Source organism: Pseudorca crassidens, chromosome 11 (genome assembly GCF_039906515.1).
Source record: "Pseudorca crassidens isolate mPseCra1 chromosome 11, mPseCra1.hap1, whole genome shotgun sequence".
Lineage (NCBI taxonomy): Eukaryota > Metazoa > Chordata > Mammalia > Artiodactyla > Delphinidae > Pseudorca > Pseudorca crassidens.
Genome location: NC_090306.1, coordinates 1,245,488 through 1,262,606, shown reverse-complemented (window position 1 = coordinate 1,262,606; position 17,119 = coordinate 1,245,488). Strand labels below are relative to the sequence as shown.

At 58.4% G+C, this 17,119-nt stretch overlaps 1 protein-coding gene across 21 annotated transcripts in view; it reads left to right on the top strand.

The window, feature by feature from the left end:
• Positions 1-17,119, top strand: part of CACNA1C (calcium voltage-gated channel subunit alpha1 C) — a 469,600-nt gene that overhangs the window by 265,521 nt on the left and 186,960 nt on the right. For all 21 annotated transcript variants that reach the window (XM_067755986.1, XM_067755977.1, XM_067755985.1 and 18 more), the window contains exon 4: positions 14,399-14,538. In XM_067755986.1, coding sequence (XP_067612087.1) covers positions 14,399-14,538 — 140 coding nt within the window. The remainder of the gene's footprint in view (positions 1-14,398; positions 14,539-17,119) is intronic.

Sequence of the window (17,119 nt, the reverse complement as noted above, 5' to 3'; positions counted from 1 at the left end):
TGGTGCAAGGGTCCGGCCTGGAACCTGGAGTGTGGAGGAGGCTGAGTTGCCCTCTGTGTCTAGCTGGTGTCAGGGAGGGGTCCCCGAGCCTCCCGGCTGAAGGGACTCGTCGCGTTGCGATGACCTCTGTCCCTTCTGATCCCGCCCCGGGCTTGAGTGCCCCAGGCAGGCAGGGGCGCTGCTTCTGCATCTGCGGCCCCAGGGTAGTAAATGTCGGTGGACATAATCAGAACTCAGGTCCCCGGGGCCCGGCGTCTGACTGGACCACAGCCTGATTCCGGCCCAGCGCATGGAGTCAGTTCCACAGACGCTGTGGGCGGGGGGAGAGGACAGCAGTGGGGAGCGGTAACTCGGGGGAGGGCGCTCACCCCAGGGCAGAGCCTGCTGGTACTCCGACCTCTCGCCGGCTGCGTGCTCATGGGGACTTCTGGCCAGAGGGGTCAGAGGTCAGTGGGACCCTGGCTGTGGTTGGGCAGAGGTGCTGGGTCACTGGCTTGCTTTCTGCGTAGAAGATAGACAAATGGTCGACTCTTCCAGGAGGACCCAAGACTCACACCCCACAAGCCCCTCTTCCCGGGTGTGTTGGACACGCCCCCCCCCCATGTGCACCCTGGGCTCCTGCTACACGCGTGCACACGCCCTCTGTGGGCAGACACCTGGGCATCATAGGCATGGCTTCGGGAACCTTAACCCTGGACGTCTCAGGGCGTAAACGAACCCCAGCAGTGTCGCACTTTTCTTTCCTGCTCCCGTGTGTCTTCTATTCCTGCCTATTCTGCCTTTTTCCTCCTTTCCGTTTTCCAATTTTCTTCTCTAGCACTTTCTTTAAGTTTTTATTTTATTTTTTTAAACTGAGGTATAGCTGATGTCCAATATTATGTTAGTCTCAGGAGTAATAGTGATTCACAATTTTTTAAGATTATACTCCATCTAAAGTTATTACAAATATACTTCTGTATATTAATTTTGTATCCTACCACTTTACTGAATCCATTGGTGAGCTCTAGTAGTTTTCTGGCAGTGTCTTTAAGCTTTTCTATCTGTAGTATCATGTCATCTGCAAACAGTGACAGCTTTACTTCTTCCTTTCCAGTTTGGATTCCTTTTACTTCTTTTTCTTGTCTGATTGCGATGGTTAGGACTTCCAATACTCTATTGAATAAAAGTGGCGAGCGTGGACACCCTTGTCTTGAGGAGGTGCTTTTAACTTTTCACTGTTCAGTAGGATGTTAGCTGTGGGTTTATCACATACGGCCTTTATTATGATGAGCTATGTTCCCTCTCTACCAACACTGTGGAGAATTTTTATCATAAGTGGATGTTGAGTTTTGTCAAAAGCTTTTTCTGCGTCTATTGAGATGGTCATATGGTTTTTATTCTTCAGTTTGTTTATGTGGTGAATCATCCTGATTGGTTTGTGGATGTTGGACCATCCTTGCATCACTGGGATTAATCCCAATTGACAGTGGCTTATGATCCTTTTAATGTAGTGTTGGATTCAGTTTGCTAATATTTTGTTGACGATTTTTGCATCTATGTGCCTCAGTGATATTGGCCTGTAATTTTCTTTTTTATGTGATGTCTTTGTCTGGTTTTGGTTTCAGGATGACGGTGGCTTCATAGAATAATTCTGGAAGCATTCCTTCTCTAAATGTTTAGTAGAATTCAGCTGTGAAGCCATCAGGTCCTGGACTTTTGTTTGTTGGGAGTTTTTTAAATTACTGATGCAATTTCATTTCTGGTAATTGGTCTGTTCATATTTGCTGTTTCTCCCGGTTTAGTCTTGGGACACTGTACCTTTCTAGGAATTTTTCCATTTCTGCTAGGTTGTCCATTTTATCGGTATAGCGTCGGTCATAGTCGTCTCTTAGGATGCTTTGTATTTCTGTGGTATGGGGGTTGTACCTTCTCCTTTTTCATTTCTGATTTTATTGATTTGGGTCCTCTCTGTTTTTCCTGATGAGTCTGGCTAAAGGTTTATGAATTTTGTTTATCTTTTCAAAGAATCAGCTCTTAGCTTCATTGGCCTTTCCTACTGTTTTTAATTCTCCATTTCATTTATTTCTGCTCTGATCTTTATGGCAGCACCTGGATTTAAAATCAGGTGGTCTCCCTCCAGAGACGGGACTCCTAACCACCGTGCCCTGAGCCTCAACTAACACAACAAGGCCAGAGGACAAGGTGGGAGTCAGGCTGGTGGCAGCCAGGCACGTGTCCATTCAGAGCAGGGGAGGCAAGGCCTTGCGTGCTTGGCACCTGCCATGGGAGTCAGAGCCACTCATAGGACCTGAGGAATTCCTCACTCCCCAGGGCCCCTTATGGTCTGTGGACCCCAGGGAAACACACGTATAAACTGCACACCAAACTCTCTATGTGATTTTTCGTAGCCCGGGCAGAGGAGGGGAAGAGGCATCATTTTACAGATTAGAAAACTGAGGCCCAAAGAAGCAACATGCCTCACCCCAAACAGAGGCCTCTCGACCCAGTTGGGGTCTCAGCCCTGAAGCGGTGGTGGGCTGGGCCACGTGGAGGAGAGGGTCACTGCTGGAACCCGGGTCACCAAGGCCCTCAGTGTATCCTGTAAACTAGGAGCGAGGTGACTGTTCACTTACCCGCAGGCCTCCTTGGCAGGTTTCTGGACCACCCCTGAGAACGTTGAGACACGGAAGCCTGAGGTCCGGCCAGCGGACACCGTCTGCTCCCCACCGGGCCTTCCGTGGGACTCGGGGAGAGACCCCTGGCCCTCTTCCCCGAACCCCTGGGCCTCCTCACCTGCAGAAAATACATCGTTTCTGAACATCGTTGTGAGGATGGGAGGGCCTTTGGGTGGGGAGCTCTTTTTTTTTTTTTTTTTTTTTTCCGCGGTACGCGGGCCTCTCACTGTTGTGGTCTCTCCCGTTGCGGAGCACAGGCTCCGGACGCGCAGGCCCAGCAGCCACGGCTCACGGGCCCAGCCGCTCCGTGGCATGTGGGATCCTCCCGGACCGGGGCACGAACCCGCGTCCCCTGCATCGGCAGGCGGACTCTCAACCTCTGCGCCACCGGGGAAGCCCTGGGTGGGGAGCTCCTTGAGCAGTTCTGGAGCGAGGTATATGCGCTAAGACCCCCGTCCCACCCGATCCCCAAAGTGTAGGAGACACTGTTACTTCAGCCAGATCCTGGATGAGACTAAAATCGCTCAGTAGCCACAAAGGTGAACGCTCTCTGGTGACTGACAGAGTGAGCACCCCAGGGAGACGCTTCCATCTGCCTTGGAATAAAATGCTCAGAGTAGTTCTCTCATCCTCCCAACCTGAAGGTTCTGGAAATGTAACACTGAGCAAAACACTTGACAGGGAACTTCTGGATGTTTATAAAACCTGCCGCGATGGTGATATTTTTCTGTTAACCAGCTTGCAACCATTTTTATGGGATCATCTGCTCATTAGCCCAATAATTCGATGACTTGAAAACTTTGCTTCATAAACGAGAAAATGTAAAGTTGAAGAATTAAAAAAGACTAAGCTCACGTCACAGAGCAACTAAGAGGCCACACCCGGTCAGAACCTTCCATACTGGAAGTGTCATATCCTCTCAAAACCCCTTAGTAGCAGTGGGTTTTTTGAGGGACAAATGGGGTTCCCCTTAGGAAACAGGGTTGTCCGAGAGGATGGTCTTGGGTGGTCCCTGGCGTTCCTGCCATTCACCCTTGTCATGGCCGTGCTAAGGCGCCGTGAACTTGGCAGTGAGTGAAATACCGTTCTCCGGTTCTCTTCTTGGGGAAATCCATCAGTAATTAGACTCATTTTTCAATTTCGTCACCTAGAAACAGAAAATGCCCATAAATCTCCCCAAGCAGACATTAGATGCTGCCGATTTAATTACCGATGAGTAAACAAGGTGATTCAGCCTCCACGAGACGCCCAACGCGTTCATCACCGGCTCATTAAACTACCGCGCAGGCGATCGTTCACCGCGAGGAGCGGGCGGGGTGGAGCCGGAGCAGGGGATCGCGGACACGTGCTTTCACGTGAGGGTGCTGAGCCGGTGCCGCCGGGGCGGGAGGGGGACCCCGGGGGCGCGGGAGTAACCCCGTGGTCGTGGCACCTCTGCAGACACGACTGTGACCCCGAGGCGGACCCTGTCCTTTCTCACCAAGACTGTCTCCTTCCCCCAAGTCCCCCCACCCGCCCCGTCCAGTAGGAAGACGCTCCCAAGCTTCCTCAGGTCGGTTTACCTACAAGGAGCAGGTGGGCCCTTTGGGAACCTCCTTGAGGTATAATTAGGGTGACTACAGTCTCTAGTTCCCCTGGGATCACCCCCATGTGATCACCCCCCGTGTCCCCACCAATTAGTCACTCTCAAAGCTGCCCTTGTCTGACGGGTAAACTATATGGTCACCCTGTGCATCCCACGGGGAGGGTACAGGTTGTAAGTCAGCACCGATGCGTTGATGGTCCTTGTGTTGAGAGGGGTGCTGAGGTCATGTTGTGGGTCAGCAGGTGAGTTCATGGTGATGGCTGGGCGGTGTCTGCTGGGGGGGCCCAGGTGGGGGGCGGCTTGAGCACCGGACACAGGTCAGGAGATGGGGGTTTGCACCCAGCACCGCTCCGGTCATCTCGGGGTGTCACTTCTATCTAACCCTGAGCCAGGTCACTCACGAGGCCTCTCAGTTTTGTGAGTCTAGCCTGTGTCGAGTGTACGTCACCCTGCGGGACACTGGAGCCCCCTTCCTCCCCTGAGCTTCTGTGGTCCTGCGCTGATTTTATGAGATGGTTCTCTCTGCCCCAAAGAGAAGCTTTGGGGTGATGCCCGCCAGTATTTCCACAGCACTTTGCAGTTTACAGAGCACGTCCACGTACGTGGACGCCAGCACACGACGCAGGCTGTTTCCATGCTTCTCCTTCTATGGATGAAAAAGTTAAAGCTGACGTTAAGGGCCAGCGCTCTGGGCTCAGGGGCCCGAGGTGCAGCCCCGCCACGGCTCTTAGAGTCTGTGTGGTCTGGGCGAGCGGACCTGCCTTCCGCGTCTCAACCTCCTGATTCACGGGGAGGACTGATCTGCCGGCATCGTGATGTTGTGACGAAGGAAGAAAATAATTCGGTAACTCGTGCAAGGGACTTGGGATCAGGGTCGGCATTGAGAACACACAGGGTGACGTTAGTTCTTGTGGTTATTGGTGGTGTTGGTGGTCGACATCATGGTAACCAGCTTGTAACCGGCGTGACGGGGACTCTTCTCAGGCACCGGGACCCGGGGTCTGTCTGTGACCCCAGCTTCCGTTGTCCCGTCTGCCGTACGATTTCTGTCCGCAAGTCAGAGGCAGCAAGCAGAAAAGCAGGAACAATGAAGCCCGTGTTTGGGGAGGTGTTTTGCCTCCTGGCACCGCGAGAACACGAGCTGGGAGCTGAAACTCCTCCCTCCTCGCCTCACATCCTTCCAGCAGAGGACGTAGCGGCACGAGGACTGTATTTAGGCCATCGCAGCCCTCATGGGCTCCACGGTTGGGGGAGGGGACCAAGCCCTCTGCGCTGTGCCCTCACTCAGGATGTTGGCCCTTCCTGGGTACCTGGGCTCCTCTGTGGGTCCGCACAGGTCAGGAGACACCCCATCCACACCCGCAAGGGCTGGGGTGCGTTCATCAGCATCACAGGTGGATGTTCACGGCTCTGTGTTTTTCCATTTTCAGTGGGTCTGCACACCTTTTAAGCAGTTCGCAAGAAATAGCCAATTAGCTGAACTGCTGTGTGACCCTGTGGACGCTGCCCGTCCCTCAGGTGGAGGGAGAAGTTCTGAGAGGGACGGAGGGGAAGCCGGGGGCTGATGGCTGGAGGGGCGGAGGACCACGAAGGAAAGGTGGGGGCAGGAGGGTGGGAGGGAGGCAGAGGCCCGGGGCGGGGACCGGCTATTTTCACCTGCGTGAGACAGATTCGCTTCTTCCTCCTTGGATGTTTGGTGTCTTGGCTAAAAATGCCTCAAGGGAATGGTGTCTTGGGGACAGGGAGATGGAGAGGGCGGTGGCACTATAGGAGGCTTGGGCGGGGAGCTGTGCTCGGGCGGTGGTGATGGCGATGGGGGTGGAGGAGACGGTGGTGATGGCGATGGGGGTGGAGGAGACGGTGGTGATGGTGTTGGGGGTGGAGGAGACGGTGGTGATGGTGATGGGGGTGGAGGAGACGGTGGTGATGGTGATGGGGGTGGTGTGAGGAGGAAAAGAAAGTGGGGTGAGAGAAGTAGAGGAGAAGAAATTACCTGCCTTCCTGCTTCATGAAGTGGTCGTGACGCTCAACATAAAATGGAAGGCTCTTCATAAACTGTAATGTCCCACCCCTTGCGCTCTCGCTGTGGAAGTGACCGCAGGTCCTCAACCCTCCTGAACCCACGCTCTCGCTCCCGATGGGCACTGCTGTCATCGGTCACCTCGTCCAGGCCATTGAGATAAGTCGCTTCAGGAGGCAAAGGGTTGTGGGGTTCCCAGAGCCTCCAGGGAAAGACTCGCGGCTGGGGGGCTGGGGTCCCTTCGGCTGTGGACCCAGGGCTGGGGGTCGGGGTCAGGAGCATTCAGAAGGCCCGGAACCTGGCAGACGGGCTCAGAGAAGTTTCTGGTTTGGTTGTGAAGTTGTGTCAATAGAAAACACACGTGAGGCCTTGGGCTCCAGTTTGTGTTGAAGTCAAGAGGCTCAGAAGTAGCTCGAAAATGGGTCATGCTACCTGCTGAGGGTCCTGGAGGCCCATGTGGGCAGGAGGGAAGAGGGGGCGGGCAGAGGGCTGGTGCTCTGGGCGCTGGAGAGTGGCCCAGGCGGGACCTCTGGGGATACACAGAGCTGCCTGGAGGGGGCGTGAGCCCCACAGACGCCTGCGGAACCCCCGCTGCACCTGCCGCAGAGCCGGGGCAGAGCCGGGGGCCATGCTCGATGCAGAGCCGCGATGGCAGCTGAGCCATCCCAGTGCGGACTATGACTCCTGATCCCCAAGTCGCCGGAGTCGTGTAGCTTCCCACTTTCCTGGTGACAAGGCCACAGCTGGGAAGATTACGCGGCTCATCACGGGGAAACAGCTTGGCTCCAAAGCCCTTTCCCTCTGTCATTTTGCCCTCCAGTTAAAGACACCTCCTACCCAAGGTGACAAAGAGGCCTGCTTCCGCCCTGCAGGCCTCTGTCCCCAAGGGGACGAGCTTGCAGAAAACACACACATTGTCGTAAGTGCTCAAATCGTGTCTGCAGAGGGCCCTGCACTGAGTGGAGGGCCGTGGGGGGCCGGGGAGGGTAAGACGTCCAGACCAGGGGAGGGGCAGGCCTTGCAGGTGGAGAAAGGCCGGCCTGGCAGGGTTGCCCTCACCGCCCGTCTGGGTTGCGCGTGGTGAGCCTTCTGGTATGGCTGGAGCACACGGTGCTGGCCGGATATGGGGCCAGAGGGACGAGTGGGTTCCACCGGGACCTGGGAGCCAGGCCATGGAGGCGAGACTCCATCCCAGGCCCGGGGCGGGGGTGGCACGGGGGGAGGTGGTTAGGCAGAGAATCAGCCTGGATGCCAGTAAGACCAGTGAGGAAGCTGCCTTAACACCCACACAGTGATGGGGGCGGGCGGAGGACAAGCCGTGGAGACAGGCAGAAAAGGGGGTCTGTTCCCCTGTGCCGCGTGCTGGTCTGCTTCCTTGCAAGAAGGTGGACATTTAGGAGAGAGTTTTGAGGCCACGGCCGCATCCGTTTGGGAAACCACACACTAGCCACAGGTCATTAAGCAAATGCCCCCTGGTCCCCAGAAGCACTTCAGCTCTGAGTGGGAATACCTGTCACCACTCTGCTCCATTACCCAAAGCAAAGGTGATGTCCCGGAGCCAGTGACGTCCTGGGAGAGGGGGGACCGGCCGCGCCCTGATAGCCTGTGCTGCCCGTGGGGAGGGGCACGTGGCCACCCGTGAACTCCAAGGGGCGGCTCAGCAGCCCGTGACGACGGTGCAGGACACCGCGAGCACGCAGGCAGGCCAGGTCTGCCCTGGGGGCTGACAGCTGAGAAGCAGCCCAGGAAGGGGCCCCGGGGACGGGCAGAGATGCCGTCTGGGGGACGGGCTGGCGAGGGGCAGGCCGGCACCTGGACATCTGAGCCGCCCGCTTGACCCTCCCAGGGGGGCAAGGCCAGCCTCCAGAGGAGACGTGAGCTGAGCGTCTCACAAGTGGGTGAGTCGCGGCCACCTGGCGTCACGGGCGAGGGCAGAGCAAGCTGTGAGGGAGGAGAGCTTCCGGATCTTTGGGCTGAGCCCCTGTGAGACCAGCGACCCGGCAGAGTTTCAGCCTCCGGGGCCACCAGCCTCGACAAACAGGCGACTGTCCTTTCCGAGGCTGCTTTGCTCTTAGGTATCCCGTGGTTTTGTCCAGCCCTTCCATCCTTTACAGGAGTCCTGGGTGTTAAGGCCAGACCGCCTGCACCACCATAAGGCCCTTGGGAAGGGCCTGCCTCGAAACATGGTGGACTTGAAGGCGTTGCCTGCAGCCGCCTCCGGCCCACCGCCTCGTGCCCCATCCCAGGGCCCCAGCCTTCCACCAGCTCTCTCGACAAGCAGCTGTCCTGGCGGTTTCCTGACACGTGATCCCGGGGAGGGGGTAGCTGATACAGGTTCAACCGTGGCCTCAGGTAGCTTTAGATGAAGACCCTTGATGGTTAGAAAATCTTTAACATCCAAAGGAATGCTTCCTTTTTTTCCCTTTGTGAGAAAATAAGTATAACAAAATTTGCCGTTCTAACCATTTTAAAGTGTCCACTTGAGTGGCATGAATTACGCTCACGACGTTGTGCGGCCATCACCGCTGTTTCTGCAACTTTTCATTCCCCGAAACGGCTCCCTCCTCCTCCAGCCCTGGGAACCTCTAATCTACAGTTTCCGTGAATTTGCCCGTTCTGGGTGTTTCACAGAAGGGGAATCATACATCCCTGTCCTTTGAGGACTGGCTTCTCTCAGCACAGTGTTTTCAGCCCTCACCCGTGTTGCAGCGCGTGTCAGAACTTTATTCCTTCTCAGGTCTGACTAGTATCCTGTGCGTGTGTTCACCACACTCTGTGTAGTCCTTCAGCCGCAGAGGGAAGGAAAGCTCTCTGAGTGTGAATTTCCACAGCTGGTCTGTTACAGAGCAGGTACATGCTGTTTAACACAGACGGTGGGCGTCGCCCAGCTGCACCACGTGTGCAGAAACATGCATGCTTGAAGAGACACGAGCGTGCATACGTGAACAGACCTGGCGGGCGCTCCCTGATGGCCGGGTCCGGGGAGCTGTCGCCTGGCACCGGCTTCCCTTACCAGGAGGGAATGTCGTGTTCTCCTAAAGCACACGCAGTCATAGTCCCGTTAATGAAGGATTTTTCATTATCAAACCTGTCTGTGTTTATAGGGATCCTCAGAACAGCAAGGCAGGAACTCTGTGTTCTCTCCACGTTTGGGAATCGGCTGTGCCTGTGCAGAGCTGCGCACAGACCAGGGACGAGCTTGACAGAGGACTCTGGAGAGACTTTGGAAGTGGTATTCCAAGTTCTAAGAAAACCAGGGGAAAAAAAAAGCACTCATTCCTCTTCTCCAGTACAATCTCAGGCAGAGCCCAGGATATGAAGCCAGCAGGTCACCCGGGCGAGTCAGGAAGCGACGGCTGCGCCCTTTCGCGTGTGCTCTCTCTCCGCACCCCATCCTGTGGGTTCCCCAGACTGGAGTCAGCCGTGTAGGGTCCTCGGGTTAAAGTGGCCACGCTCTGGTTCAAGGCGGGGGCAGGGGGGAAGCCCCACCTTGTCAGCCTCCCCCCGACCTGTACCCGCTCCCAAAGCAGCCCTGGGAAGCCCAGGGCTCTCAGCAGCATCGTGTTTTGTTTTGTTTTCTCATGCTTAACTAGCTCTTCTACCGATGAGAAACAGACCAGGGAGGTAGCGTGATTTCCCGAAGACACAGAGCCATTCGGTGTCAGAATCAGGATTGTTACCATCCACAGATAACCGAGTCTGCCGTGAAGAGGCTTACGGTGCGGGTGAAGGGCAGGACGTGTGGACGTGAGGAGAGCGGAAAGCTCTGACGGCCTGTGCCCACCAGGGCCTCACAGCCCACAGGCATCCGGGAGACCTCGTGACCCCTGGGAACCGAGGCGCTCCCTCCTCTGAATCCCCTCAGTGGGTCAAACCTGGGAGTGGATGTGGGCCCGGGTGCCAGTGGCGGCCATAAGGGGAGAGCAGGGAGAGGGGAGGGATGGGGACACGGTGACAAGGAAAGGACGCACGGGGCGGGCGGGGTTGGGGAATATTGTCGGGAGGGAAGGGGAGGTGCTGGGAAAGGGAAGAGATGGAACCACTTGAGCGGCGAGGTCCCCACTCCAGCCGGCTGCAGTGGAGGGTCCTCGGGAGCCCTGGGCGTCCCCTCGCCCCCCACCCGCAGCTGTGCGTGGCTGCGTCTGGCGCGACCCAGCCTTGTCCTCATGCCTCCTCCAGCCTATTCAACCTCGACCCACAGTGGGGCCTGGAATCAGGCTGCCCCAGGGTGGCTTCCAGAGTTGCCAGGGGTTCCCGAGATCACAGAAACGGCGGGTCCCGTGCTGGACCTCGGTGCGTTCTCAGGGCTCTGGGACCCCCAGAACCAGGCCCGAGGAGGCCATGAGGAATGTGAACCCATGAGGCCAGAGGCACCCGGACATCAGCCGGCCGGAGAACGGCTTCCACAGCTGCACTGTTCTCCACCCCCGGACGTTTCTATGGCAACACACAGTGTTTTGAAAGGATGACCAAGCTGTTTCACTTGTTTACGTTTTCTTGTTTGTTTTTTGGCTTTGAAGAGAGGGGTGGAATTCATTCTGTAAGGACACCCGTGCCCCTAACGTTAGAGTGAATACAGCACTGCTCACAAGAGGTGTCACACACGTGCACACCCGCGTTCACCCACCTCACAGGTGACTGTGCCCCAGACTTGGTGACCACAGGCCCTTGCTCCTTCCCTGGGTTCTTGTCCGGACCCTTCTTCCTGGCTCCTGGGCCCTCTTCAGTTCTGTCTCAGACCCTTAAACCTCGTACTGAGGAGTCCGACCCACTCGTGTCTTAGGGGGTCAGCGGGGCCCGGGAGGCAAAGAAACGAACGCACTTTGGGCCTCGGGTCAGGAAGTCCAGCTCATCCTGCATGCTCCACGTGTACCCGCCAGGCCTTATCTCATCAGTGTCCTAGTCTTTCCGCCGGGAGGTTACTTAGATAACCTCTGAGGTCCTTTATCTCTCAGACCCCATGGCTTTAAGCAGGACCCTGTCACTTCTCCTGGGAGACAATTCCCAGGACGCGGAAGCACTCCCTTGGGCTGAGGTCGTCCCATAGAGGATGGACCCCAGCCTCAGCTCTCCTCCGGTCCACACGATCTCCAGGGCCACCTTGTCCAGCCGCCCCTGCAAGCCCAGCTCCGTGCGAGCCCACCTCTACGTCCAAGTCCAGGAGCTCCGCCTTGAGTACAGAACGCGGACCCCTCCTCTTCCTCAAGGCCCCACTGCAGCGAGAGGGTCCTCCACCCACAGTCACCGGGTTAGAAACCCCGGGGGGGCCGCGCCCTTCTTTCCCTGCCTCTTCTCCGACCCCCACGTGCAGCCGGAAAGCGAATCACACGCCTTCTGTGTCCCAGGTCCCCCTGCTCATCTCCAGTCCCCCGTCTCGGCCACGGCTCAGACCTCCACGATCTCTGCGTGGGCCACCCCCGCCCGATTGCCCCATCGTGACAGCGCCAGATGGCAGTGCACACCACAGCAGGGCCGCCGTCTCCTCAGAACGGAAGCCGAGTGTCCAGGCCTGGCCCCAGAGCCCCTGGTCCCCTTGCTCCGGCCCACCTCTCCAGCCCGTCCCCTCCCCAGCCACGGCCTCCACACTTCCCCCCTTTACCTCTCTCTCCACCGGATGCCTGACCCACCCACTTCAGCTGACAGCTCTCCATCCTCCCAGCCTTCCCTCCAGGGCACAGCTTACCTGCTGTACTGGACTCTGTCCATCTGTCCCCATTGTCCCCAGAGCTCCTGGAGGTCAGTTTCTGAGCCCTTTCTCTTGAATCTCCAGCACATAAACATGTCCGTGAACGGCTGAGTGGAGGACTCTCTGCCATGCCCGTGGCTCCTTCTCGTCTCCACCTGTTATGTCACATGCTGTAGATTAGGGAGTGGGCCTCATGGGGGAAACTTACGAAGGCCGAGGGTCAACAAGAGAAGACACACGTCCCCAGGTCCTCCATCTCACAGGAGGTACAGCAGGTCTAGGACGCGCCGGGGCTGCGGTGTGAGCCTGCACGGCAGTGGAGGGACCCGGGACCCCTCCTCCCCCGTGGCTTTCTCTTTTCATAGAGGAATCAGGAAGGGAAGGCAGCCTCGCAGATGAGGGGGTAAACACACTGCTTGGTGCCAGTCAGGCGGGGCTGGGGGTGCCGCTGTTTAAGGAGTTGTCTGAGACGCCAGGACGCTCGGAGCCCTGGGGTATGGCTGTCCTCCCTGCCGCGGGAAGGGGTGTTCCGAGCTGGGTTGCTACCTGTCCCAGAAAGCTCACTGTGCAGACGACCCAGAGGGCTCTCCAGCATCGTGTCCAGGGACTCAGCTGGTTGTGCCTCACCAGTGACGTGTGACTGATGGAGGCTGGTGGGGTGAATGCATCTGGCACGCAGGCGAACACATGAAAGCCCCTGACACAAATGGGTACCCAGCTTACCTTTGTTTCCCTTCTCATCCCTGCTCCAACTTCGTGAATTTCCGCAGAGGTTTCTGGGGGTGCAGAGGAGGTGGCCCTGTCAGCTGGGGCTAAACGTGGGCGCTCTGAATGGTCTCGGGGGCGGGGGCTGAGTGGCTGGACAGCTCACCTTCCGCAGTCGTCCTCAGGTGTGTCGCGCCCTTTTGGAACATGCATTCCCTTTCAACAAGGTCCTGATGTACATTTTTATCCAACATCACCTGCTTTTTAAAGACCAGAGTTCCTACGCACTGCCGTTTGCTCCTGGGTCGCAGACCCCCGGGAAGCCACGTCCCAGACCAACTTCAAGATGACGGAATGGGTGGGAGGTGAGGACAAGCCTGCCTCGGAGAGGCTGGTGGAGTCCCCCCCTCCATCCCCTTCCCCTGGTTGCCGCTTGTCTGGGCCTCTCTCAGCACGTGGACCAGTGGTTCCTAAACGTCAGGTGCTTCAGAGACACCCGGGGAATGGTCTGGAATGTGCACTTCCAGGCTCCATGGCCAGAAGATCTCCTCCAGTAGGTCTGGGTGGGGCCCGGGGCTCTTCCCTTTTTAACTTTGTGTCCCCAGACTTCGTCCTGAGCTGGGCTGGGTGAGGCCGGCACGCGCTCAATGTCGCAGGGTTTGGGGAGGGTGGGCAGAGCAGATGGGCAGAGCACGGGGGGCGCTGGGACCAGCCTGACCTCCCTGCAGGGTGGGCGGCAGGCCGTGTGCCTTCTAGGGATACGGTGGGCGTGGGACCTGGGGTCTTCAGTGAGCCCCTCCTGACTTGCGGAGGGGGAGAAGCCGGGTCTGGGGTCTGAGGTGGGAGCTTCCTGGACGCTCCCACAGAGACGAGCGCAAAGCACCGGTGTGTGAAGGCCACGGCCGCCCCTGCCTGAGGGGCCTTGAAGGCTCTGCACCGGGGGCAGCGTGGGAGAGCGGCTGCTGCGGAGGGTGGGGTGCCGGTGAATCAGCCCTGAGTCGGCTCCAGCCAGCCGGAGTCAGTCCTGCCGAGCGTGGGCTCCAGGGACAGGGCCACATCCCACAGCAGAGCCCTCTTGGAGAGGACAGAGTGTGGAGAGCGGACTAGCACCGCCCCTCCACCACCCAGTGCCCGCCCTCATCCTGGCAACGCTGGGGTCCCTGCGGATCCGGTCTCGCTCTTTGGACAGAGAGTTCTGTTTCCTCACGGAAGAGGGCTCGCAGGTCGGGGTCAGCGCGCGTGGGCAGCTGCCTCTGTTTCAGCAGCCGGCGGAGGTTTGCATGCTCTGCTTCTTGGTGGCCGGGTACAGAGACCCCGGCTGTAGCTTCAGGGTTGGTGACTCAGAACTGTGGCACTTCCCCTGCCCTTCTGTCTCAACCCTTCTCAGCACCAGCTCCCATCCCGGCATCCTTGGGTCCCCTTAGAGAAGGCATCATGAGTTCTCTTCTGAGAAGTACGAGGAACTGCTCACTGATGAACTGAGATGTTTCTCAAAGATGTGCGATTTTTCACCACCCTAATTTCTGCATTTTAACCTTTGAAGACTAAAAACCCCCTTCCTGCCCAGTGGATCGGAGCTCTCCTGTGGGATGGACCGTGGGGCTCGGGATGTGGCCTGGGGGTGTCCCCCTGATCCGACCGTGGAGGGGCCCCCTTCTCCTCCACCACCTTGGGGGACCTGCTGGGTCAGAATTTTCCAAATCCCCAGTCTAATGACTCCTTCTCTCTCTTCTACTTGTGTTTCCTAGGAACGGGTGGAGTATCTCTTTCTCATCATTTTTACTGTGGAAGCATTTTTAAAAGTCGTAGCCTACGGGCTGCTCTTTCACCCCAACGCTTACCTCCGCAACGGCTGGAACTTGCTGGATTTTATCATTGTGGTTGTCGGGTGAGTACAGCCACCCCTCCCCGCCTCCGCCACCCTCACCCGGTACCGGCCCCTTCCCATCCGTATCTGTGTCTCTGGTCACAAGGGCCCTGGGCTTCAGGCCAGACGAGAGGATCTATTAAACATCACTTTGGATTCAGACTGTCTCCAAAGGGAGAGGAGCGTCACCTGGAGCAGCGCCGGCCCCCGCTCCCACCTGCACACGCGTGCACACGCACACATGCGCACACGCACACACACACGCGTGCGCACCGGTGAATCCGGGGCCTCCTGGTGGAGCCCAGGGGCCTCTGCAGTCAAGGAGACGCCCCAGCTGTAGGTCTCCCTCTGGGCCTCACCCGGCACAGCAGCCCCTGGGCGCCTCCCCTGCGGTGTGGCCGGGTGTGTCTGGTTAGGCTGGGTGGGAAGGCGGCTGGCACCCGGGAGCCGGGACACCCACCTGCACCTCTGCAGGGTCCTGGCTCGGCGGCTGCCGGGACCGGACAGTGGGACTAGGAAGGGCCGGGGGCACGGGGCCACCCGCTCTGCTGCAGAGGCCAAGTCAGCCTACGCTCAGAAACAAAGCGGCGTCAGGAAGCTTCAGGAAACCCTGGAAGTGACGATCTCCTTATCAAGGCATCGGTAACTTCAGGAAAAGATTCTCTGTGGAATGTTTGTACAAAGAGACCCGCACGCGCCACGAGAGACACAGCTGACCAGGCTCCAGTCACTCGTCCGTCTGCGGAGGGCAGGGTGCCCGAGCCTCGGGGCTGACCTGCCGCTACTTCAAGCCCACCTGCCGTTCACTCCCTCGCTGTCCCCACAGCCTCCGGGGTCAGGTCAGCGTGGCATTAGGCTCCTACCCCAGGGGGCCCTGCCCAGCCGCCCCGGGAGGATGTTGTGCTGGTGGCTTCCCCAGAGCGCGCCCTACTCAGAGCCTCGTGGGCGCCCGGCCTTTCCTGCAGGAAGTGACGGAGCAAATCAGGGCCATTTGGGAGCGAGTCCCTGTCTCCGGGCGTCTGGAGCTGTTTCCGAGTTCTCGCCGCTGTCCTTTTTTGCCTGGCCAAGCATGACACGCTTTGCATTAACATCAGGGACACTTGGGAGGCATGAGGGACACGGAAGTTTCTGGACTCTGCCACGTGCGGATGTCAGGGTGAAGCTGCAGATCTGCGAGAGATTTGCTGCTTCTGTTCACTCCAGGATGAACAGAGTGACTGACAAATGCCTTGGACTAACTCAGCAAACCGTGGCAAAGTCCTTTAACGCGCTTCTTCCCGATACATCTAAATCCTTTTCAATTCAGCGTCGCCCTCAAGGCCCGAGTCTCCTGGGAACCTTTCACACACTCACAGAAAGAGCCCAAGGAATGAGATCTGGTGCTTCTGGGGCCAACAGAGAGGAGAGGCGCCTCTTGGGGCAGAGAAGCTAAGTCTTCTCCCGTCTGTGGGCTGAGTTGGCATTGGTCTATATGATGCTCTGCCCCAAACGTGGCCTCACCTCTGCGTGGGATGGAAGCAGGAGACACAGGTGGACCTCAGACAGGGGCCCGTCCCCCACTTGCATGGAGCCGGCTCCTCCCGAGACTGCCGCGAGCGGACTGCTTGTGGGTCAGCCCAGATCCCAGCCACGTCTCCCCGGGCCCGGGCCGTCAGGCTGAGGAAGAGAGGGACATGTCCGGACTCGGCACTCTCCCAAGGGTGCCTCCCTCGACTGTTTGTGACGTGGAGGCTACGATGCCAGCGCTGGCTCAGCTTGTGGTCCACCATGACCCTCTGGCTTTTTCCCATTGATCTCGCAATCGGCCACATTCAGCACCTGGTTTCTCTTCTCCAAGGCGCTGGTCTTTGGGGCTCTCCATCCAGTCTAGACTCAGCCCATCCTTCTAACTCGGAAAACGACACACCCGCATGGAGGGTGTGGCCCAGCCACCTCTCTTCAGCTGTGCCCTCCCATCCCGACCCCTTACACGGATGTGCCTTTGCTTCCTCGTGTCTCCTGGGAAATATCTGCTCACCTTGGCCCCTCCTGGGCAGCCTCTGCCCTCCTGCAAACTAGAGGGAGTCTGCCTTGCTCCGGGGGAGGTGGGCTTGCCCGCCTGAGTGCCAGGCTGAGGGCCCCTCTCCCTTCCCTGCCTTGCCACCCAGGAGGCCAGTGCCAAGGCATTGCCCTCCCCTCACGTGCCCCATTCCTTCCGGAAGTGGAGGAGTCTTCTCGGAACAGTGGGGACATGGGGCTGCTGAATGGATGTGGGAGGACTTCAGAACCTCTGTGAGCTACTCCCCTCCACCCCCATCAGGCGATCGGGGGGCCTCCCCGCACCCCCGCCAGGCACCCAGGAGCCCTCCCTCCGCCCCAATCAGGCACCCGGGAGCCCTCCCTCCGCCCCCATCAGGCACCCGGGAACTCTCCCCACAGCCCCGCCAGGCACCCGGGAGCCCTCCCTCCACCCCCGCCAGGCACCCGGGAGCCCTCCCTCCGCCCCCATCAGGCACCCGGGAGCCCTCCCTCCGCCCCCATCAGGCACCCGGGAACTCTCCCCACAGCCCCGCCAGGCACTCGGGAGCCCTCCCTCCGCCCCCATCAGGCACCCGGGAGCCCT